Source organism: Fundulus heteroclitus, chromosome 4 (genome assembly GCF_011125445.2).
Source record: "Fundulus heteroclitus isolate FHET01 chromosome 4, MU-UCD_Fhet_4.1, whole genome shotgun sequence".
Lineage (NCBI taxonomy): Eukaryota > Metazoa > Chordata > Actinopteri > Cyprinodontiformes > Fundulidae > Fundulus > Fundulus heteroclitus.
This window is the reverse complement of record NC_046364.1, coordinates 6,143,676-6,169,337: the sequence shown is the minus strand read 5'-3', so window position 1 is coordinate 6,169,337 and position 25,662 is coordinate 6,143,676. Positions and strand designations below refer to the sequence as shown.

Here is a 25,662-nt window from a genome sequence, read left to right as displayed (position 1 = left end):
ACAGTTTACACAAGAGCCTGCTGACATTTTTATGACTCAACGCAAGCTTAGCAAACACTGACACACAGGCTTAGAACAATTTGTTTTAATACATTTAAGGATGCAACAAAAAAAAAAGTAACAGAAGATGATTGTTAAACCTTAGAAAGCTTGTGTTTCACCACAGCATTAGGAACTGTACAGCATGCCAAAGGTTTTCACCCAGATATGTTTCTGGTCCTCAGTCTGATGCAGAGCGCTGTCAGGATGATTAAGGGCACCAGAGATGCTGCTGGAGGTTTCGCCTCGTCTCTAATTTCAGATCTTTGTAGTTTTGGTTGCCACATGCCCTAATGAACGAGAGCCCTTTGTTTCAGGATGTTTCAGCCCAACCCTGTTACTTCAGAGCCGCCAGAGGGAAGTTTCGTCTCTGCTTTGACAAGCAATGAATACATTTTTTTTTTTTTTTTGTGATCTACTCATAGTATTTAATTAAAACACGGTGGTTTGTGAATCCAATAAATATGATCCACTATCAGAAAGCTACTTAGAGCTGATTTGGCTTTGACCAACAGCAGCACTGGTGCGGACGTGGTTGCAGAGAGTAGAGGACTGTTCAGAGTCAGATCTGAGAAACTATTTCAGATAAAACTGTGATTTCTATTTCAGGACAGGCTGTGTGGCTCATTCTGGTTGGAAGAAGGTAAAGGAGGGCAAGAGTTTTAGCAGTTAACAGGAAGGCAGCACAGAGCACAGTTTCTCATTTTTAGCTATAAAAACACTCTCTTGTATCTACTGCTTCTGTTTTTACCCTTTTTCCCTGAATAATGTATTTTCTGTTAGACTGTAGCTGCTGCTTTGCTTACTGTTACTTGTTTGCCTGTTGTTTTTTTGTCAATGTTGGAATCCAAAATCAAATTCCTTGTTTGTACCCTCAAACTTGGCGAATAAAGTTGGTTTTGATTCTCTGTTCTCTGTTATGGGACATGCTGAGTCTGAAGATGTTAGGGTTAGGTCATGTTAAGGTAACCATCTATGTTAAATGGTGATAGATGATGCTAAGACCAGCTAAGTAATAAGTCTTTGATCATTTTGTACATGTTTTATAATTTTAGAAAACCCGTGTTGGATTTTCTAAATGGGGAATTATGCAAATTCCACATAAACCTATATTACATGTCTTAAAAGACAAAAGGAAATATCCTAAAATCTTTATTGGAAGGTCAAACAAAAAACGATTCATCACAAACAGAAAATTCTGATCATATCTTCAAGTTTAATTAAACTTTACACGACTTGAGTATATATGCAATGGTTTAGCTTCAAAGTTCATGATAATACTGTGCTAGGCAAGGGTTTAACTACATGTGCGACAAAACGGACTGTGTACTGGTGCACAGTTCATTTGGTAATGCCAAATTCATCCAGAGCCAAATTAGAAATTCGCCTTGATGTCACACTTTATGTACAGTCGACCACACGGGTCTCTGAAAACTGATGTAGTGCAGCACTGCCGTTTCATCAGGGGGCATGAAAACAAAACTTCCATCTGGGTTGTTTGTCTGAATAATGCTATAAAAAAATTATATTTCTGGATCCTTCCTGATTAAATATAAAACTTATTTTTGAGCTTCGCCGACTCTGAAGCGGAGGATTCAGTTGGAGTTTACTGCAGGAGGCGTAGAGATTTAAATCTGTGTGAGTTTTTTTTTTTTGTAATTACCTTTGTGCTGAGGCCTTTGCGCTGTGCTGCGGGTGTGTTGGCGTAGGACGAGATGGAGGAACTGGTGTTGATGTCATCTGTGTCGATGTTGTCACTGATGCCACTGCTCACCGAGCTGCTGTCATCCCAGCTGCACGAGCACATGGAGAGGAGACACGGAGGATCTTTTTAGTCCACCTAAGCAATACGTTTCTGGGAATGAGGAAAACTAGAGACTCTGGTTTAGGATTTGCTGAGACTGATCGTAAATCCACTCAGACCGTGAGCCGAACAAAGAGACAAAATAACGAGTATGAATATAATCCTGCATTGCAGTAGTGTGACGAGATAAAAACGACTTTATGTCCATCTTCTTGTCTTTCATATCTCCTGTCAGTTACAGAGGCGATTAAAGTTAGATTTTTTTAATTCTTAAAAAAAAAACATCAAGGATAAATGTATCTGAATCAAATATATATGACTTTACATGAACAGGAAAAAAGTAAAATGTTAATATCAGCACAAAACAACTAAAAAGAAAAATCTGGGGACTGCCTGGTGTTTCTACTGTTTTTTCTCATTAAACCAATTTTATCTTGGGTATACACACACACACCCACACGTCTGAATGGGGCTGTCTATCAAACAGACAAAGGTCCGTTGGAGGCGGGACATCATGGTGGGCTTGTGTGTCTGAGCTGTTCAAATAGAACCATATGAACAGAGCAAACGTGCCAGGAGTTAAGGATATCTGTAAATATGTCTGTGTGTGTGTCTGCCGGTGTGTGCGCTCGCATCCGCTTGCAGTCTGTGGGGGACAGGAAGCCCAGCCAGTTGGCAAACATGGCTCTGAAAGGAGCAGAGGGAGGCTGATGGTGACAGCCAGTGCAGGGTTGGCTGCAGCGGACGGCACACAAACACAGGCGAGCACACACGCTTTCTCCAGAGCTAAAAAGATAAAATGCATTTCAATCTTCTCTAGGGGAGCGTTCATTAACTGGTAGAAAACCCTGTTTCCCATTTACACTTGTATCCCAATCAAGCCGATTTTACCAACATGTGCAATGTTTAATACAACTTAAATCAGATTCTTTAATATAGTAAAATCAAGATGAGTGAATAAATGAGTGACCAATGGAAATGCCGCGTACATTTGAAGTATTAGTTTGAAAAGCTGAGATATCTAGTGCTAGCTGCATTCTTCAGGATTAAGTCTTTAAATCACTTACACTGTCACATTGTTGCAGCTTTTTTTTTTTTTTTTTTGTCTCTTAACATTATTTTAGCACTAATCAATCAGTCAGTTCTCCCTTGACTGGTCCTGACAGATGAGTAGGAGAGCAGATGTTCAAAAACGTGTTTTTCTTCCTCTTTTTATTGAATGCATAAAAATCAAAAACTCCCTCATATCTTCCAGCTTGTAAACGCATCGCAAAACACAATGTTTTATAAAATCAGTTTTCATTTTAATAAAAAAAAATAGAAAAATATTAGAAAATTCATGCTTTGATGCATCAATTTGGACAGCCTGGGAATCCCTTTATTCTCTGATTCAAATCCACAAGAGTTGCAAACTACTTTGAATCATAATCGCTATGAAACTATCAATCTATGCCATGTCAAAATCCTAAAGGACTCCTTACAGGCAATATTTTGTAGGGTAACAAATTTCATCAGTACTCTGCTTGTCAGACATATTTTGGTCACTTGGATAGACTTTCACAGTTTTTTTATGCCCACATCTGATTTGAATCTTAGTTACCAAGATCAGAAAGCAGCAGGAATGTTGTAATGTGTCTTCCAAATATTGCTTAGCCTTTAAATGTATTACTTCCATCTTTCTGTTCTATTACTGCCAGCATTTACTCGTTAAAGTAAAAACTTGCATGGATCTGCCTGTATACATTGTAGTTAATGGAAAAGACACTGAAAGTCCTCCTCTATAATAACGAGCTAACTCCAACTCTAAAATAATTTCCCTGATCAAATATATTAAATCTCACACAAACAGACACAGTGCTTGTTGGGTTTTACTCTGTAGTTTCAACATCTTGTTCAAACATAGATACTTCTGGTTTAAAAAAGACCAATTACAAAAAAGAACAGTCATAACTGACGGTAGGAAAATAAACATCGTTACACATTTTATTTTGAAGATCTTCCAAACATTCTCGTTAATTTAGGATCAATTTTATTTGAATGTCAACTGGTAATGATTATTGTCATAAATGGTTAGTAGGAACCATTTTTTTTTTTTAAGTTTCATGTAAAACTCCAATTTAGCCACTAGGTGTCACTTTTGTGTTTGAAAATGTGTGGCAATAAGCCAGGTAACAGGTTTTGATGCCAAATAATTGTTTTTTAATGTTCTGCTAGTGAGTCAGGAGGAAGGCTTTGGTCCGTGTTTGGATGTAAGAACAGGAATGGGGAACAGCCAATATTTTGCTAAGCAAACAATTAAAGTAATTAATAGAACCATGATTGGTCTGTATTATTTCATGGCAAGAAGGACAAATCATTAATGAGATGATGTGCCGTTCAAAACCATCTATTCAGCACATCAGAAGCTTTAAGTTAACCAGGTTTGACAGAGAAAAATATTTACTCATTAACCCAGATATTTTAGAGTTAATAATAAACTCACCACCAATACTCCCAGAATAAAAACTGCATATTGTCTTTACTCGTGGCAGAAATACCATGTTTGAAACTTTGTAAATTTAGGAAATATTTGAAGAAGATGCAAACATATGACCAAGAGTGCTTGCTGGCTTCATGGTTCACTTCTCAATTACTAATTTCCTCTGGTTTCTAATCATTCAGCCGGCTGGTTTGATCTTTGTACAGAAGCTAAACAGACACTGCTTTGGTTTATACAAAGACAAAGCAGTGTTGCTCCGTAGTTGACTGCACGGCCAGAAGTTTCCCACCGAGGAGCAAGCTCACATCATAATTATGGCTGCAAAGTAAGAAACTAAACAAAAACAGACATTTTCAATGGCAGAATTCCCAGATTCAGAAAACCGCCAAAACCGAACGATCACCTGGTTCTTGACAGTCATCGGGCCAAGCATCTGATGGGAGGTGACCCGACTTGCTCCTGGATTTACCAGGTGAATAAATCAAACAGGAGCTTAGCGCAGACGAGGCTCAGAGAGCTGGTAGCATCCGTGGAGAGGAAAGAGCTGAGGGGTGATGAGAGATCAGAGCGACCAGAACTGGTTCAACTCATCCACACGGCCACAGGGGGGGGATTCCCACACACACGCCACTCAGAGAGAATAAACATGGACAGCTGGGCGAGAAAACACTGGACCATTTCAGGACGTCTCTATCAAATTAAGCAACGATGATCAAAAGATCAATTAGGACATAAAAGCCGACATTATTTTAAGCTTCCTTTGCCTACTTGCACACATGCACCACTTTGTCTCTACCTGGTCAGGGTGCCCGTGTTGCTGTGGGAACCGGGTCGCTGTGCGAAAACGCCAAGCTGGACAGAGAGCTTCATGGTTCCATGCTTTTGAAAGGGTTCACAGAAATAAATCTCTCCTCCTCGCCTCTCTCCCTCTCTCTCTCTTTAGCTGAGCTCCTTCAGTGTCTCTCGCTCCCTCTCTTGTGCTGGCGGAGTTCCTGGACCGAGCTTCTTTGTCACTTGCTGCGCCGCTGTTTCATCCCCCGGGCGCTGTTTGTCTCTGTCTGCGCCGAGCGCTGCGCTGCGCTGCGAGCGGAGGACCTGCCCTGCCGCTGGTAACCTGAGCCTCCCTGGAGACTGTTAACCACTTCACTGCTGCAGCAGCAGCGCCGCCACTAATGGTGCTCGGCGAAATGCACACAAACACACCCTGAGCCCTAAATAAGCCACTCGAGCCTAAGAAGCATCAAACGGGCAGCGACGAGTCAAAGTTACACGAGCGCAGACAGACTGAGACGAAACGACAATCCCCGTCCATTCAGCTGCTCTGCTGTGTGGTTCCCAGCTCCGGTTTATGAATACCGACTGTCTGCGAGTGCAAGGCTACAATTTCCCAGACAGATCCACCCTGAACAACTGACAAGCCAGCGCTAATTAGAGATCAGGCCAAACGGCAGGGCCCAGCCCTCAGCCTCCTGCTGGCAAAGCAACCCGCCTGTTACCAACCGCTGAGCTCCTTACGACCGATCCCAGGAGATGGAGACATTAACCACGGGTCGCCCCCAGAGGGATGCGTTGCCAAGAGCCAAGTCAAGGTCAACATCTAATGGATCATGACCAACGGGTCAGCCATAAATGTATCTGGGTTGAGGAGTTGGACTACGGAGAAACGGACTCTTTAATCTAAGTATACAGCTAGGGCTGCTCCTCGATTAGAGTTGAAAAATCATTACTAGTCATATTATTGTTAATATTCTGTTTAATTACTGGTTTTGAAAAGACAGTGCAGTTATTTCATGACAGAACTCAATAGGTTGCTACGTTGTTTCCTGATATAATCCGTTTTCCCCCATAGATGTTTGAGTTACAATGCACAGTGTTATCAGATGTTTTACAAATACACTCAGCACGCCTTTACAATTACGTACACCTGCAGAATTATGCTTTAACGCAAACAGAGGATCAGCCCAGCGCATGGCAGCAGCTCAATGCAAGTGGTGAAGACAACCGGCTCAATATTCACAATGGGGGGGAAAAAAGGGGATTTAAGTAACTTTGAACGTCACATGGTTGTTGGTACCTAATGTGCCTCTCCGTTGGTTTCACAAACTTTAAAATACTCTCTCGGGTTTTGGAGCACGTAGCAATGTCCAGTTAGCAGCGGTTGAGCAGAGGAAAACAGCTTGTTGAGGTCAGAGAAGAATGGACAGATTGCTTTGAGATGGCAGAAGGAAATAGATGGTATAGGAATAGGAAGTAGATGGTATAACAGCCAAGGTATTTGCATGTGTATCACGCAACCTTGGAGCAGATGGGCTACACTAGCAGAAGATTTCAGCTGAAAACAGGAAACCTGAATGCATTTTTGATAAAACTACACCAGTCTCGGTGCACTTAAGCACGGCACATCTAATGTCAAAGGTACCAGCTGATGCTAGCTGATGCTAACGTCTCATCAGCTAACTGATGCTCTGCGACGTTCCCGATGTGTGGTTCCTTATGCTAACCCAAATTCATCAGATGTTCTGTGTTTTAAAGCAGATTCCCGTTTAATGTGGAAGTCACTGTGGAAACGGAATATGGAAAGATAGTCAGAAAAATTTTGTTTTTTTTGTGTGGATTATTTCATCTTTGTGATAACGTGAGGTGGAAATTAAGATTGAAATAAAACATTTAAATTATTGCACAGCCCTAATGGGGATTGTCGTATAACAAAAGATGAAATCCCATTATTCAATAGGATGACAAAAGGTTTTACTCCATCGTGTCCTAAAACGGGCTAAAAGGCCTATAAACCAGTCAGAAAAGGACAGTAATGGAGATAGAAATGTGGCCCAAATCAAGACATTCCTCACTGGAACCTAGCCTCTTGCCAGGTCCCCATTAGATTAGCTTTTCTGCTCTCCCAAAGGGGTCAGGGTTCAGGGGCCAAACTTCCTTAAAGAGAAACACAGATTTAGAGAGATGGGGGGGTTGGTGGCAATGAAAAAAAAAAAAAATCAAACTCCCACATGGGACAGCCAATAATGGTGTCTGAGAGCATCCTGAGAAAAAGGCACTGTTTGTTTTAACTTTCCCTATGCGAGACTCCTGGGACTGTGGTCAGTTGGACCGTTGGTCTGTTGCCCCCCCCGTCCGCACACACAAACACACACACACACACACACACACACACACACACAACCTCATGAATAAAACCAACTCTGGCACAAGCACACAGAGTTTGTACCTCAGAAATGTACACACAGACATGCAGCCACAACAGAGCGGCCAGGCAGAAGTAAGGGGATTTCCTGCATTGGAGAGGAAACTACTGGTCTCCTCGCCCCGCAGCTGTATCGCATAACCCCCAAATCTCCATCGTCTGTCAGACCCCGACAGACAGACGGTGGAGGGCGAGGGAAACGGCATCAGACATAATCTCTTTGGAGGAAACTGATAACATCTCACCGAAGCTGTCAGGTGTGTTTTCAATAAACATACAGACAGAGGAGCCGGTTTGTCGACACAACACTAAACTTTTTAACATCTCGGAGAGCAATGATAAGGCCGTTGTTCTATTTTTAGTGCCGATAAATCTGGAGCCTTTATTTATGCTGTTAAAAAACAAAACTGAAGTCTTCAAGTCCAGACATGCACTGAGTTTTTAGAGATAAACTGGGCTTCTTGTTGTTCGCAGAAACGTTTAAAAAAAAAAAAAGCTGTGAAAATGTGACAGCTTGTCCTTTCCTGGAATCGGAAAAGTTGCTTCGGCAGCTTTACCGACTTAAACAGAAACACTGAATTGTACTTAAGAGTTAATAATCACCAACAAGTCACTTGGATAGACCAACAAGTACGATCTTTAGTCTGACATGATCACAGTATTAAATACAAAATAATATATCATGAGTTATTTATATGATCTCTACTTAACGTTCATTTACAGAAATATGGTTATTTTAGTAGGGTGCAGTGCGTGATGGAGCCATCAAATAGGCTTGAGTTTTTCAAAGGGGGAGATTGCTGCAACATGGGGATTGCTGAACTGGACTCAATGCAATTATTTCCATTTGAGAATGGGGCACAATTGTATCGTCAATGTGTTTCTGACTTGTGTAGCCATTTTTATATCTTTTTATATTATTATGACAATTGCCATGCATGAAAAATGAATAAAACATTTTACTGATTGGGATTTAAAAACTGATCCTGACTGCATTGTTTTATGACTAGAAATGTATGAAACTGACTTTGAATCTGTCTACATAGAATGACTATTTTTCCAAATATTACTAGGATTTTTTTCGTTGGTTTTCAAGAGGCTTGGGATGACATTTATTGGTGCTTTACAAAACCTTTAACACAATTGAAATGAACAAATACAGTGAAGCTATTTCTGCCTCTGAGGAAATGAGAATGTCAAACTTTGGGTCCCAAGGAGTTTCAGTTAAAAATCCAGCAGCAGAGTAAAGTGACAAAGTCTTCATCAAACATCAAACTCCAAATATATCCAACTGAACCGCCACATGATGCGTGTAGGATGCAACATTTTAAAACTACAGTTACACCGTTCTTAAAGGTCGGAGTAGAAGCTCTCTCACAAGATATCTTGGGTGTATGCCCATAGATGTCAAAGGTAGTCCTACTCTGTCAGTCACATGGTGGTCTGGTCGAGGGGGGGAGGGGTTTGAGATGGGCACACAATTGTATCGTCCATGTTTTTCTGACTTTTTGCGTTTTATTACATTGTTACGATTGTTTTGCGCAAAGAAATTAAAATGATTGAAGAAATGTGTACGTGACTGACAATGTTCCAAAGTCCTTCATCTCTTTGTTTTGTATTTTTAACACAGACGACGTTAATGGTTCTCCCCGCTGCTTACTTTTGTAAATTAAAAATGGATCGTTTTTGTTTTCCAACTTTCGGGGGAAGAAACGCTGTTCTGAACTGTATGGTCACTCTGAGAAGATGAGGGAGAAGGAAAAAACGGGGATGCTGGGACATTCCGGGCAAGATCCCAGGAGTCCTGCGGTATGAAAATGACACGGCTGTCCCTGCTCTGACAGGGAGAGACGGGACTGGACAGGGCAACGGCATCAGGAATGTTCGTCCATCTGGCTCTGTCTTGTCGTCTGGTCATACTGTCTTCTGTCTTAGGCACACAAAAAAAAAAAAATTCCACTTTCAGAGGATTTATAACAGCCGTTGGATCCATGCGGCGGCCTCCCCTCCACGTGCACTCCTCTCTTTCTCTTTGTGTTTGTGTGTTTAACGTGTAAACACACGACTCCTATAGATCTGACCGAGTGACCCGGATCCACAGAGAAAACACGGCAAATTCTGAACACATGTGACGTGCATCGCTTCACGCAGACACGCGACCCCCGCGCGCTCGCATCCACTCGGCCTAAAAGAGCCGCGGGACAAGCGAGGAATTTCTAACAGGAGTGCAGATGCCCTGCATCAAGACAGAGAGCAAACCATCAACCCTATTTTCACCTCGGCGCTAGAATAAGGCTGTAAACTTCTTTTCCTGCAGCCTTCTGAGAAACAGACACATGAGATCCTGGTTGGAAAAAAAAAAAAAATACTGGGCTTTAAGCTTTCTTTGAGAGCCTCCGGATAAACAAAGATACTCTGTAAAGAACAACAACATATTTGGAGCGTCCAGCTGGTAGTGAAACACTTGTTGTTTTTTCGCTCCACATTTCCCATGTGAAAAATGTTATTTTGAGATAAAAAAAAAAAAAAAGAATTTGGTCTGCAGTGTGTCTCAAGTCAGACGTTTCCCCTAAAGCCTTTTTCTGGACTAAAATAGGGATCGGATCTAAACATTAAAGTGGCACAAAACAATTTCCTTTGCATCCCATGAAGCTTAATTAATAAAAGTGTGAAGCAAGCGGACTAATTATGTGCAAAAGCCCTCACAATAGATGAATTCTCTTTTTGCTTCACTTTATCTATATACGGTTCCGTCCTGATGGCAGATAAGCAGATTTAACTGATTTACAGCTGATCCCTCTGTAGTATGGCTGTGTGTGGTTATGTTTGCATCTATAGAGGCGAGGCTGGTCTGTTTACGCCTAACAGAAACCCGTAGGGGCCGAGTTATAGTAGTCTGGTTGCCAATTTAAACGTCATATCTCTCATAGCTTGGTCTGTATCTCTCGTCTTGTCAACATATTTCTTGGTTTTCCCACAAACCACAGTTAGCATCATCTAATTTTTAAAAGGTGACAGTTTGAAGCGATGAAGAAATTGAAATAATAGATTTTTACGGTGAATTTGGACGAGCACACTACAAGAGATGGGATATCTGTGTGGGCGATTCGAAATAGCAAAACATACTCAACCTTTAGATCCACTACAGACTCTCGGTGCCTTACACAGCGGGCTCCATAGTTTCTAACCAGCAGGGCTTCAATCCAAACACAAAGCACTGGGACAAAGCGAAATGCAGCTTTTAGCATAACTGGAGCTGGGAGGCAATTATAAGCAATTCATATCTGAAGGGCATTAAAAGCTTTTAATATAAATTCCTAGTTTGGCTCTAAGTAGTAATTTATATTCAAAGCTTGCAAGCAAATTAGAAGAAAGTGATCCCAGGTATAAATAAGAGAAATTAGCTTTCACAGCAGGTTGGCTGGACTCTGCCTTGGAGACAAGGTGAGACGCTCAGATATCCAGGAGATCTGGAGTAGAGCCAATGGTCCTCTGTGTTAGAAGAAATCAGGTGATTAAGTTTGGACATATAACGAGGGGGGGCTCTTGTTGTCTGTCTTTTACAGGTTTGCGAGCACAGTGGGGCCTGGGAGCCAACCTGAGAGTGTTTCTGTGAGAAGGGCGTAAGAGTTCCTCTCCCGAAACCATAACTCTGTGTTGTTCTAAACTCATCCAGACCTGAAAAATGCACAAGTACCAGACTGTTTGAGTACACACAGGTATGTAGCTTAAGCTTGGCACTTTCAAGTCTCACACAGAAAACCAGGTTTAAAAAAAAAAAAAAAAAAAAAAAAAAAGCATCATTACTCAAACACTGTTAGAATCCCTTCAGGATGCCCAACGGGGGAACAGGGCGGGTTTCTACGATGACAGACGATATCATGCAATGTTTGCTTTTATGTTATTACAGCCACAGAGCTGTGGAGGAACAGGATCCAAAAACAAAGGTCTGTTTGGCTCGTGAAAAGGAGGGACGAATGATCCAACAATGATTATTATTATTATTATTATTATAGGGGGACCCCTAAAGCAACCCTAACATTAACATAGCTGAAGCAGGAGAGCAGGTGGAGGCGAGGAGAGAGAGAGAGAGAAACAGACAGCAGGTGCTGGCGAAGCAGGAGAGTTGATAAGGTTAAAAACACTCTGTTCGTTTCCCCGAGGCCAACAGGCAACCCGTTCAAGTCCAGACAGGAGCGATAAGGCACCGGGGCTCAGAGCGTCTGCACGTCTGCTTCAAACCACCTCTGTTCCTGCTGCAGGTGGGACTCAAAACCTCGTGGGGAGAAACTGGATCAACAAAAACGCTTCCCGAAAAGCACCCAGATGCACAGAGGCGCTCTGCACTTCACACAGCGAGCCATCATCAACATCTGCGGGGTTAGACGAAACAAAAAGAGGATAAAGCACAACCAGCACACCTATAACGAGAGAGCCTTTAAGCAGAAATAAAGCGGAGTACTGGGAGACTGGTATGAGTAACGGACGCGTCAGCTAATGCTCATCAAGTGGCAAAAGATCACCGAGTGATTCACAGCAATGCTAATGGATTTTGTGACTGTGGAAAGTTATAACAGAATTGCACAAACTGAATTGTGTAACACAGTGTGTCACGTAGTCAAACAAGGTGTGCAGTTTCTTTGCCCTATGAGCAAATATGACTAAAAACAACGTCATCTTCAGCTTCATTTACAAAGCACCGTCCAATAAACACGCTGCCCTGAAGTGCTGCAGAGCAAGAGCGTTCATTAGTTTAAAGAAAGAAAAAGAGTAGAAATAGAAATAGTTGTGATTTCTAGCTCTATTTAAATCAAAGGAGTGGAGGTGGGTTTTCAGAAGCACCTTAAAAGGTCCTGAGATTATGCACAGCTCTTATATGAATAAGCAGCTTATTCCTCAGTATTTGGGGGTTGCAGCAGATAAGTGCCTAATAAACCAGGAGGGTTTCTATGCAGCGCTAACGCAGCTCTGTCCAAGGACTTAAAAGATCAGCCGTAGAAAGATTTAGTGCTGCAAATGTGGAAACTGTTTCATTGTTTACTTGTTTAGTGAGTCTGAAAAAGCAAAGTGAAGAAAAGATGTTCACTAAAGCATGAAGCTGGCAGGGAAAAGATAACGAGGACGACGGCAGAAGGGATCAGGCTGTAACGATGGCTGATGAAGGTGTCTGTTAGTGGATTAAGCAGATCATGCTGTGTTTACTTTAAGAAGCGTCACATAATGCCCACAAAAACCACAGCAGAGGCCAGAAAAAAGAGAAAACTAGACCTACAAAAGCTTAATTCTCCTCACTCCGCTCCTAATTTCTGTCAGTGGAGAAAGTAGGTTTGCCTTTCTCTGGGTTACAAATAAATTTGTCTGAACCACCATAACAGAATCATAGCAAAGAGCTTTAGTGCTGAGAAAATGAATTATTTAAACACCAAAAAGATCAAAATAACAATGAAAGCATGGAGAGGATTTCATTATTTCTCATTCTCATAAAAGCTTGTTGTACGTTATCACTCCAGTGGTTCCTTATTCAGCTTCCCTTAAAGCTCGAGCAGCTTAGTTTTACACAAATCGTCCGTTTTGAATTGAAAACCACGGGAAGTGTCAAGTCATATCATAGCAGGACGTGTGCATTCTTCAATTTAATAAACCGTATTCTCAGATCAAGTGGTTAACAGCTAACGCACTAACTTCTGATGCTGAATGAGTGGGCGCAGCTCAGACTTCTTTACAGAAATACTTACGTCTAACATGGAAACAGTAAGGGGCAAAGCTGATTGATTTTAACCAAACAGAAAAGGAATGCAATCTCTATCAGAACGCAGGTCAAGACTGTGGCCAAACCAAAATTCCTAAATAACCAGATGAGCAGTGATGTGACAGCTCATCCTCAGCAAGAACTACTTCTAAATTCAGAAAACACAGATTAAAAGTATTCAAAGTAAGTTCTGAACATTCTGGACCAAAAATCACATTCCCAACAAGATTTACATCATTTTTTATGCAATAAAGTCTCCAAGGATAAATCATGATGTTAATCGCCTGTGATAATATCGATAATGACATCACCTATCGTTACAACCTGGCTTTTGTCAGCTTTCACCAGTTTGGTTCTCTCCTGATCTCCTCTCACTCTTTATAAAGCTGCTCTCGTTTACATGTTTCACTGCTTTAATTGTCAAAAAGCAAAATTAGTCTACATTTTTTACCCCAGTCCAGAAGGCGGCAGTGGAGTGCTGCTGAATCAACTGTGTATGTAAAATAAAAGAAGAAGAAAACAATGGAACCTTTTTAATTCTTGCTTTGCTTATGGTCCTCCGGGTCTGCCTGTAGAGTTTTATAATAGCACAAACAGTCTTGTGTAAAGTTCAGATGGTGCAGAAAACCCGGTCACTGGCAGGCTGACGCACCTGGTGAAACGGACTGATTTGTTACAAACAGAAAGCAACAAACAAATCATGTAGTGTGAACAACCAGCTTCCTTCTTCCAAACTGAGATTTAGTCTCATTTTTCTCTTTCTTTTTACTTTTTAAGCTCAAAGTAACATTTTACTAACACTTTTGTGTCCAGATGTGCTGCAGAGAAATGATACGGAGCACACATCCCGAAAAGGAGGAAGGAGGGGTGGGGGGGTGCTCTGGGCCGCTACAGCGGTTTCAGACAACAAAGACCTCTTCTCCTTTGTCTTCTTTAAACAAAGGGGATTCAAACGAGAGGACGGACCATTATAGATTGCTTCCTCTTTTCTCAGCCGCAGAGATTAATGACAGGGATAAGAAAGCTCTCTCTCACACATAAGCAAACAGCTTCTATTCTCTATTGTCTCTGCTCGCACTCGCCCGTCGCTCGTCTGCTGCTTCGTGACTCATTTTTTTTGCTTCCACATCACACTTTAAGTACATTTGACGAGTTTTTGTTCTGCCAATCCGAAACATTAGTCATGTTGCACAGCTGCTGATTAACGCCTCGTGTTCGCCGCTGTTGTGTGAACGAGCCTTTCGCCGTTTTCCAGTTGCGTCCCTCACCGCTCATTAGCGCAGGTCTGCTTTGAGCTGGAAACCTTTGGCATGACGGCTTTAGAGGTTTTCTGAGCGCTCTTAAATGTGAACCTCGGCCCTTTGAAGCCCATGACCTGCGAGCCCATGGGGTCACGGCGTTTGCGCACCGGCACCACGTGAACACCCGACACCTCCCGCGACCCCCGGCTTCTCCCGAGAGGCTCGGCTGCACGGCAAACCAGAGAACAGAGGACAGAAACAAGTCTTGCTTTAAACCCGGGTCACACGCAAATCCATAACAGGTTGCACAGATGTCTCAACTTTGGCGCGGCGCTCACAAACAGGACGCCGTAAAACACACACTGCTCGTGGTCATTGTTCCACCTGCGCCGTGCTGAACCATTAACCCCCTTTTCGCGAATTAAATTAGCCTCATTTTTTTTTACAAGACAAAACCAGTCCCCCTTCTTAACCCTGCAGGCTTCAATACCTTCCATTCGGTATGCTAATGTGTTTGATCCGACGCTTCCCGAAACCTCCTAATTAATCCCAAAGTTAAAGCAGTAAGCAGATTAATCAGACATTCCTGCAGGGATGAGGAGGAGGCCCGCCTCTCCTCTCTGCTCGCCCTTCTGTCTAAACAAAACATCGAGCCGCCAGATGATTACGAGGCAGAGATGGGAAGTTTCAGGAGAAAAGCAACATCTGCAGTCTCCATCAAAGCCTCGCAGAGAAACATGAAATAGAATATGAAAAGTCCCCCAACTATTATCAATTAACTGCTTTAAGGCAGTTTCCTCTACCCACTGCACCCTTTAATCAAAACAGCCAAAAAGGAGAAAAAAAAGAGAGAGAGAGAGAGCATGAAAAGAGCCGAGGAAACAGGAGGAGACGGGACAGATGAAAGGTAAAGGGAGGACAGTTTGTCTTATAAGGTTGTGTGTGAGTGTGTGTGTGTGTGTGTGTGTGTGTGTGTGTGTGTGTGTGTGTGTGTGTGTGTGCAGGGTGAATGGCCATAAGAGGTCAAAAGTCTGTGAGACAGGAAATTAGCCACACCTGAGGATTTCATGTGAAATATCATCCAATCATTCACAGATTACAGATTATTTTCTTCCAAAAGTTTACCCAGTGCTAGTTTTAAACAAAAAAAAAAAAAAAGGGAACACATAATCAGATCTTTCTCTTGTCAGGTACTGGTGATAGCTGGACATAAAATGCTGAAACCAATCACCCTGCCTGTGTGTTTTCACCCACAGCAGGCCTCCTTCTCGCTTAATTTCCCCTTTATTCATTTAGAGCCGTCTCCATCCATTCTGCCGTCCATCTTCATATCATTTCAGTCCCTCCCCCATCGTCTCGCTTTCTTCCGACCCCCTCGTCTTTCTTCAGCTACATGGTGGGGGCGCTGCTCAGCCTTCATTCATTTCTGTCTGTCAACTGGCCAAATCCTTCTCTGACTTGTCTGACGGGACAAAGGCGGCACCAACATCCCCAACACTGACAAAAATGCAAAATACAAAACTGTGTCTATCTTCTCTCTTCTCTGTTTGTTAAGAAATAATCAAAGCACTGCTTCACAGTGTGTAGTCCAACATTAGGGACATCTCAAATGATAAACACGTCCTCAAAACGTGCCACAAAATCAGATCCAGAAAGATATTTTAACGCTGAATAATCACATCCTATTGAAACGTTTCTGTTTCATTGTGCAGAAACTGGGTCATATTAACCGAGAGCTGCCTCAGACATTGTGTTTCATGTTTGCGTTACGCCTCAAGACCACATCTCCCTCCTACATGTGTCAACATACAACAGTTCACTAACAGTTGAGAAGTTTGAAAATTTACGCAAGCGTTCTATGTACAACACAATCAATAATTCAAAGTTTGTACACACGTCGCTTTTATCTGTGCTTTGAGAACACAGGATTTCTGTTTTCAACACGGATAACAAGGAAACACCTGACCAGAAAGACCGAAAATACAAGAGATGTCGCCACAACTTGGAAAAATTCAGACCAAATGGATCCTCAGTAATGTAAAACTGAGCAAAAAAGAAACGTTTATATTAATAAAATATCATCAGCAAACAATTTTATTCGCAAAACCCCCCCGATTTGACTTTTGGACTCAACCAGATTTAACAGAGAAAGCGGATCAAACAAAAACTAAAATACTGAAACATACACATATATTGAAAAAGTGGTAAACATAGACAAATAAAAAAAAAAGTTTCAAGAGAGGCCTATTGCATGTGAGAGCAGAAAAGCAGGTGGAAAGCCTGAGACGTTTTAAGCCCACCTATCAGCGTCTCCTTGTCCCGACGACGTATTGCGATGGAGCGTCTCCCGAACGGCGGCCATGCTGTCGGGCAGTCGGTTCAGGCGCCGCGTGTAGAGCCCCAAACCTCCATCAGTCATGTAGCTGTAAAACACAGCAAAGCATTTCAGGCACCAGCTTCCAGTTTCATAAAAAAAAAAGGAGAACAGAAAAGAGAAGTCAAAGAGGGGGCCGCTCAACACATGCTGGTCTTTCTCTGATAAATCTTTTTTATATTTTTTTATTTAGTTCAGGAGGTGGAGCTCGCGTCCATGTAGTTTTCCAGTTGGAGCAGAGAGCCCATCAATCAGGGCTAAAAGGCTCCCACACAAACACTGGAGACAGCCGACTAGATGGCACAGATTTCTCTCATGTGGCCAACAGCAGCGGTGCACAATAAACAGAGGATGAGTCTGTTCTTTATTCCGCCCGAACATGAATTCATTAAAAAAAAACGTTCCATCGTGACTCCTGGCTGTCAAACTTTTATGAAAAGAAGAACCAAAAATAAAAAAATGGTACCAATATAGTGAATGTTTACATACAAACAGGAGGTTAAGCGGGGATTTGGTTCATTTCATTACAGAAACATGATTTATGGACGGAGTAAGAGGCAGAAAAGTGATGCCAAGGAGCTGAACAATTGGAAACCTTCCCAGCAGAACACTAGCTAAAAACCTCTAAATATATTTACCTGCAGAGGAGTTCACTGACAGATCTAAATACTGGCTTATTCCAGCTCAGGTGAACTTTACTGACATGTTTGGCGACTCAGACGTTGGGCCTGAGCGTTCAGACGGTCAATGCTTTCTGTGTGCAACTGCAGATTCTGCTTGTGCAGCTAAGAGCTCAGACAAAATAAGCTGGCCACTAAGACGCTGTCCTAGTTAGAAGCAAAAGTGAAACCCCTGTGAAAACACAAATACACATCTGTACCTGCATGCATATACAGTATACACAGGGTACAGTGTACCATGCAGACAGAGGCTCTTTGTGCGCACTAATGGGCCGTCAAACAGAATCAGCATTAGGGCAGACACAGTGTTGCTTGACAAAGCTGCCGAAAACTGTGTTTCAGCAGCAAACAGGAAAGCACAAACTATAATGCATGATTTCTAGCAGGTAAACTCTGCATTTCAGATCTAGGTTTTTGGTTCTGGTCCTCAGGCTGTCCTACATGTTTTGTCTCTGCTCCATCACACCTGAAGCAAAGGATTGTGTGAACTCCTCAGCAGCCATGAAGAGCTGCAGAGGCCTGTTAATCACCTATTTATTAAAGTCTAAAACACGGCGGATAGCGGGGTCCCGAGGACCAGGCTTGAAAGCCGCTGCTCTACTCTATCATGAAATGCAAATATTATTCATTATCAGTGCTTAAACTACTGATAGTAATTGCAGACCCAAACCTTCAGGTAAAATGACAACAAATGGCAGATTAAAAAGAAATAAATAGTTTTTGTTTGTGGCCTGATACAAACAAACTTATACAAATGTTATGTGTCACAGATATTATGTCTAACCAACTACAAAAAAATATGACTTATTGTTGTTCATGCTATGAAAAGTCAGCTTTTCCTCTAAATAAAGCCATTTTCAACCCTTTAGAAGAACATTCATAGAGGAGGAGAGACTGTATTGGCTGGTGCAGCTTCCTGTAGTTTTTTTTTTTTTGGTCACTTGACCTGGTCTGTGTGGCAGAGAGCTGAAATTAAATTATAAGAAAATAAAAGAAATGGTTAGGTTTATAAATCAAGAATGCTATATTGGTGAAAGTTTTGTCTGTACACAATTAACTAGAACAATTAAATATGTAAGAAAAAAAAAATATCAACAAGTCATATCAAAACTAAAGGAACCAGGCTAAGATAATAGCATCTCAGCAGCCTGGAGCAGGAGCAAGATGTGAGCTGGCAGTAGTAACAAATGTGAAAGCTACGCAGTACTACAGCATCTTTCTAACCTAAATAACGTAGACCGATAATAATAACGAGTCATTTACCACACATTATACATTCTGAGTTTAAAGCCTATATATGGCATTGATTTTATTAACTGAATACTTATCATATCTGAAATCTTTAGATAAATGGCCAATCATAAATGACGGCTCAGTATCAGCAACAATGAAAAAATAGGATTAAAAAAGTAAAATCTTAAGCCCTAAGTGGACTATAGGACACATTCTTACCTGAAGTACACAACAGCTCACTGTGAATGCAGCTGAAAGCTTAATTTTATCAGCATTTTTTCATCCAAAAGCAACATTCTTTCAAACCAGTTAAATGTAGGGTAGTATAAGAAAGGTCTTTTGTTTTTCCGTGGAAAATACTGCATTGTTCTTTTTAAAAGTTAGCATAAAAATCTTCAACTGGGGTCTGGCAGTGTTACAGTAAAAACACCCCTGCTGTTAACGGGGGAGCGTGTTGTTTTCAACCACATGCTAACGTTTCTTCAAAATAAGTATGAGAATGAGACCCCGTTTTGCTGAATAACGTTTCCTGTAGGAATAAAAGTGAAATTAATTTAAAGATCATGGGGAAAAGGCAGCACTGCGTCCTAGAAAAGCTCTGTACTGCCTTCAGATCAACATGCCCATTATTCAGCCTAGTAAACTAAGAGCTGTCTGATGCTCAATTTCTAATCCGCATTTATTGAATCGCTTCATTTATACAGAGCCAATTAACAGCGGACATCGTCTCAAAGCATTTATTCAGCAAAACTGTCCCGTTCATATTCACTTATGTGGAATTCAGCCAGGACAAAGATCTGATTTAAATCTATTCAGTCCTACTAGATCAGCCGGCCAATAATTAGTTGTAAAGATTTTCATGATTTGTTTTCTAAGGAGCTAAAAAGATTTTTTTAAAAGGATTAACATATATTAAAAATAAATGAATTTGTAAGGTAAATAATGATCCATTGTCAATACAGAATATATTAAATAAGGGGGAAAAAAGCCCTTTAGGCCCATTATAAAACATAAAGTTTGACAGATAGGGCAGTAAAACATATACAGTGCAACAGCTGGACTTATTCTTGCATCAGAATTTTAAAAGCAACAAGAGTGAAAATAAGTGCAGTTAAGCACAGAGACAGGAACCAATCTGGTCAGCATCAATCGTCACACTGCCAAGTCACCTTGGAGATGAACAACCAGAGACGAACACACACGACGCATTACTCTGTAACCCAGCAGCCTGTTAACCTGTAACCCTCTTCAGCAGGAGGAACGAGTCCAAACAAGACATTTTACGTCCGAAAAACCAAGCAGCCAGCGAAGTTTACAGCATCAAAGCTTAAATGAATGATAGCGGAGAGGTGTCTGACTCAATAACGATGGATGGATCACCCGATTCTCACACCTACCTCTCTGCCTCAAACATGTTAGCCGAAAAGCAAAACAAACACGTCCAGGTTATTCTCGCTGATTAAAATCTCCAAACAAACGCGTCCGTTTAACCGTCCGGGGCCCTGCTCTGTTATCAGCTCTGCGCCAGGCACAGATCTGATGCGACCTGAACAATGTCAGCAGGTGAAAGTGCGTCTCATCATGGAGATATCAGGAGCAGACCGGCTTTCCTACAGTGTTGTTCTGTGAGAGCGCCGTGTTACAGTGAGGCGCCTCTCCTCCGTTCCACATGCTGGTTTTCCTTCCCTGGTTGGAGGTTGGGTCTGTCTGTGGAAGGTGGAGGAGGGAGGTGAGGGTAGAAAAGGAAAGGGGGGGGGGGAGATCAGACGATTTACCCCCGACGCGTTTGAGGGGGAGAAGTGGGTTCCCTCATCTCTGAGGAACAGAGGAACCGATGGAGGGGAGATGTGGAGGGGTTATGGATTAAAGCAAATCACTGAGGACACTAAAAGAGGAGCAATCATTTATATCGTCACAATGACAGGACAGGATATGATTATGTTTTAATGATTGTTTAAAACAGTATAAAAACCTCCAACACATGTTCAATTTGTTGGGAGTTTAAAGGTAACACCTTAAGAAATGCTCTTTAAACCGTTTTGCTTTCAGTCCGCTGGTGAAATGAATTGTTGCCGTTTCTAACACTGCAGACCCATTGATCCAAAGATTAATCAGGCTCATTCTGTACAGGGAGGTCACCAGGTTCTTTGGAGGGAAGAAAGGGATAAAAAAAATAAAAAAAACTTTTGTGGTGATTTAATCAATTTCAGAGACATTTTCAGATCTGAATGAAGAGTTGCACAGTGTGGGGTTTACTGGTGAACTCCACAAGCCAGCTCCTCCTCTGTGGGTGAAAAAGCCCAGCGCCGGTGTGGAAGAACCAGTTAAGTGTGTACTGGATGCTATGCTAACACGCTCGTGATAGAGGGAAACCGCAAAATGGCCCCAGGATGAGGAGGAAAGTGGGAGGTCATCAGTCTGTGCCTGTTTTAAATGGTTAACCACAGGGTGACTCCACCCACGAACCCACACACGGTGTTCCTCAAGCCGTCTCCCACACACACACATGCACACACACACACACACACACACACACACACACCAACAAAGAGAACCATATAGTCAACAAAGCTCTGCCTAAATAAAAGCTCACTTCCCACATCACATCATCCATCACTTCATAACGCTGAGACGGTTTAAACACTCTGCTCGTACTGTACCTGCAGAAAACTAACCGAGGAAGAGGAATCATCGACGGCAAATCATTCGTCAAGTCAGACAGCAACAAGATCCAGACTCTAAGAAAAGAGGACTTTCTTTGCTTCTTAATAGTGTCTGGTTTATGAATAATGAGAATTTATTTAAAACAGAAAAAAACAACGAGAAACATTTCTTCAAATGTTTTTGAAATAATTTTTCTTTAATCTAATACCCTCCTTAACAAAGGCTTTTGGGATGGATATTCTTTCTGTACGGGTTTCTACACTGCTATGAAGAGTTATCCAGTGAAATGCAATTAATCATTAAATTAAAATAAATAAAATTATAATTTATCACAAAAATCTTGTTGTGCTGCATCTAAGTCCTGCAGCAAAATGACCTGCTGGCATGATTTCAATGAGCTCAGGAGAAAGTGCTGATGAAGAAAGGACAATCTGTCTTTCAAGCTGCTGTCACAAAAGCCCGAAAGGTCCAGTAAAAGTTAAGACTTTTTAAACTGAGGATTTAAGTTTAGCTCCAATGCAGAACTTCCTCAGGACTGGCAAGATAAAACAAAAGTGTTTTTGGATGCTCAAGTGCACAAAAGATGTTATTTCACTCCAAGAAAAACCTAAAGAATAGACGGAAATGCTGCAGTAATAGGAGGAGCTGCAGAATAGCGAGGTAAAGTTGAAAAAATACAACGTCCTGGAGAATAAAAGGATTGCTACCATGAATCCTGTAGCATGCAGACAGTAAAGCATCCTCGCCGGTCATGCTTCCTCCAGGAGCAACTTAAACCAACAATCCAGGAATAACGTGTTCATAATTAATGTTTTTTTTCAAGCATAGCGGAGCAATGCGTCAAAAGGTATGTGATGACTAAATAACTCAGATCAAAGTATTCAAACGCTAGCTCCAGGAATTGGAAACCCATTAAGAATCTGTGATTAAACATTTCAAAGCTATATATAAATGATATAATAATAATTAAATAAACATTGTGAAATCCCCAAGTACTGATAAAGGAGGGAAGGGCCACAATCAGTAAAGATTTGGCCTAAAAGATGGTATTCAGTCTAAATGAAAAGGCTGACACTGTGAATATTGACACTTTGCATAAACCTCATCTACAGTATTTTTTTTAATAAAAGCCTTGAATGAAATGACCAAACTTCAGTATCCCCAAGAAACATCAGAACAATCTAACAGTGAAGAAGTAAAATCTCAAACAACCCAACTGTTGGGGGATTTACATTTGGCCAGCAAATGTAAATCACTTAAGACATAAAATTTGGTATTCTGCCAAAGCTTCTTAATTCAAAGCTTGGATTTTGGCATTAAGGTTCTTCCACTTAAGGTGCTGCTTGCAAACCAGTCTAATCCCAGCTTATAAAGAATCCTGTCCACATCCCACTTCACTTTCATGCCTATCTGGATCTGACGACCTGATGCCATCTGAAGGCACCTTGGCGCCTTTTACGGCCTCATCTGATAACAATGACGACAACATAGCGTTGTAAAAGCCAACGTAAGCAAAGAGCGTGTCATAACATGGACACTGGCTAGGTGAAGAAAGATAAACAGTTTATGTGAATATCAGCATTGTTGCATCTGAAGGAAGAGGCGATATACTGCATGAAGGATCTGCACCATGGTTCCGCAATTAAGGAACAGCGCTGCCCTCTTCTGGTATGACCTAGAACTGCAGCTGAACCAGCATTTTGGGCTCATGCAACTAATACCCATCTTAATATTTAAGGAAGTGTTTTAGGAATGAAAGGAGAGGTAAAACCAGGTGTTGCGTTCGCTTACCCACTGGTGACGTCATCAGTGCGCACAACGTTCTTGCTCAGCACGTCTCCGTCGCTCATGTACCCGGTGACCTCCACGGCGGTGCCGTCCAGCTCCATGTCCTCTGCGGCTCTGTCCCCGAGGTCCACGCTGCAGAGAGCTCCTCCCCTGCCGGCCAGCTGTCTGCGCAGGTGCCCGGGGTACAGGTAGCGCCCACCCTGCCCGCTGCCGGCCGGCCGGCCGCCGTAGCCGTTTCCCACGGAAGGGGCATCGCCCGCCTGCAGACGAGGGCTGGACTGGCCCAGTCGCCATGGCGACAGCGAGGAGCGTGCCGAAGTGATGCTGAGGATGCTTCGACCGCTCCCGCCGCCATTGTTGCTGGAGGATCCGCCGCCACCGCTGCTGATGTCTGTTGTGACGCTGCCGTCAAAGGTGGTTTCCAGAGTACTGATGGAAAAAGAGGAACAAATTCTGAATTTTAACTATGAATAATATAACTAAATATGAAAATAGAGAAAAGTAGAAAAGGTGGCATGTGTTTTAGCAGGACAGCATAGAAAGACTGCTAATCAGAATTGGTGGATTTTCAGGTCAACCTTGACTAGTGAACTGTTTTATTTTTTATTGTGGAAACTTATTTAGTGAAGAATACACGACTAATTTCAGTGAAGTTTTTAAAACTAGAGTCAGAGGAAGTGGAGGGCTGTAAGAGGCAATTTGTAATGAAATTGCACTTTCTATTAAAAATCTGAGATCAAAGCTTTAGTGAAACCACAGAGTGAAAATCTGTCACAAAATCCCGAGCAGTGCATCTTTGTTCTATACATCTGTGTTTATAGAACAAAGGAAAGATTTTACACCTGTAGTTCTAGACCGTCTGCAGTCCATAAACTGGTCCAACCACCACACAATAAACCTGAAGAGGTTGGTTTACAACTCAACCATCGCTGTCTCGGTTATTTGAATAGACGGTTTTGTTTTGCACTGCAATTTCATGTGAAAATGCACAAACCTAGGTTAATTATCTCTGCTGATAATTTGAAAACATGATGTGGTCTCCGTGTTAGTCTTAAAACAGAAATTTCTTACAAACATAGAAAAAAACAAAGAAAAGGAATTGTACTGTACATGATGAAAATTATGAGAAGTGGTTGAAAAAAAATCACAAGATTACACTGCAAAAAGGGAACTCAAAGTAAGTGAAATTAATGTTTTTTTTCTGGATTTGAGCAGCTAAATGGGATTATTTGCCAATGGAATGAATATTTTTACCCCTAAAATAAGATAATTGCATATCCTACACTTGAAATGAGAAAAAAAAATGTTTTGACCTACTTTTAGTTCTCTTTTTGCAGTGTAGAATAATTGTTACTTTAGGCTTTTTTGTTAAGGTAAAAAGTGCAAAAGCAGGGCTGAAAGTAAACGAAGGCAGTTGTGACATGAAGGTAAAGTTCTTTTTTTTACATTACCTGTGAGTGACCTGAGTTCCCCGCAGGCTGGACATGGTCTCCTCCAGGTTCTGCCGTAGGTCTGCGATGTTCTTGACGGTACGCAGCCGTCTCGTCTCCGGGTCTTCACCTGAACAAAACGCGGAGAACTTCTTGGAGCCGAGACTCTAAAGACAGACTCTAAACAGAGGCAGCCAACACCGTCAGAGATGGCCAACCTGAAAGGTCCTCGATGGAGGTCTGGCTGGTCTTTGTGCAGGAAACGTCTCCACCTCTTCCCACTGAACCGCTCTCCTCGCCCTCTGATTGGGTTCTGGGGGGGGGGAAACGAATTGTACGAGTGATTAAAGTGAGGAAGCCATTGATTGTGGAGTACGGCGCATTTAGTGGGACCCAGATATTCAGAACATCGTCACAGAGCAGGGCTAAACCTGATTAGACCTGAAATCTGCTGCGGTTCAGGTCTTGTGACTGTGGCGAGAAGCGAATGCCTGCTAAGCCTCAGACGTCAGTAACGTTCGTCTGAAGGATAAATCAATACAGCACGGCCAACGCGCTGTGGCTGGAGCCGATGACGTTTGAGTGCCTCGCTCAGGCCGCCTTTGGCCTTTGCCCAGCTCCAGACTTTGTCCTTGTTGACTAATGCACATTGAGCTGAGTGAGGGGGCCGGTTAAAGTCGCTCACCGCTGAACCGCAGTGAGTAAAGATTTGTTTTAGCTGGATTTGATTCATTTTCATAAAATCTTTTCTGCCTCTTTGTGGGTAAATGATTTAGCTCTAATTATATTTTACAGGCAAACTGCAGAAGAGGAGCTTTTGAAGGTATACAGGGTGTTACACAAGAATTTATAGACATTAAAATTATTCAAAAGTTTGTCATGTTACAATCAGATCATATAATAGACCAACAACAAATACGCCAAAAAGGACATGGATAACGCAGAGGAGAAATTATTTTTATCATTACTATTATAAATATCC

At 41.9% G+C, this 25,662-nt stretch overlaps 1 protein-coding gene across 14 annotated transcripts in view; it reads right to left on the bottom strand.

Annotated features, from left to right (window-relative positions):
- The window catches only part of nav2a (neuron navigator 2a), a 252,802-nt gene that overhangs the window by 34,503 nt on the left and 192,637 nt on the right, over window positions 1-25,662 (bottom strand). For all 14 annotated transcript variants that reach the window (XM_036135966.1, XM_021320593.2, XM_036135961.1 and 11 more), the window contains 5 exons: window positions 24,899-24,993; window positions 24,702-24,810; window positions 23,254-23,679; window positions 16,812-16,934; window positions 1,703-1,832 (listed from right to left, as the gene is read on the bottom strand). In XM_036135966.1, coding sequence (XP_035991859.1) covers window positions 1,703-1,832; window positions 16,812-16,934; window positions 23,254-23,679; window positions 24,702-24,810; window positions 24,899-24,993 — 883 coding nt within the window. The remainder of the gene's footprint in view (window positions 1-1,702; window positions 1,833-16,811; window positions 16,935-23,253; window positions 23,680-24,701; window positions 24,811-24,898; window positions 24,994-25,662) is intronic.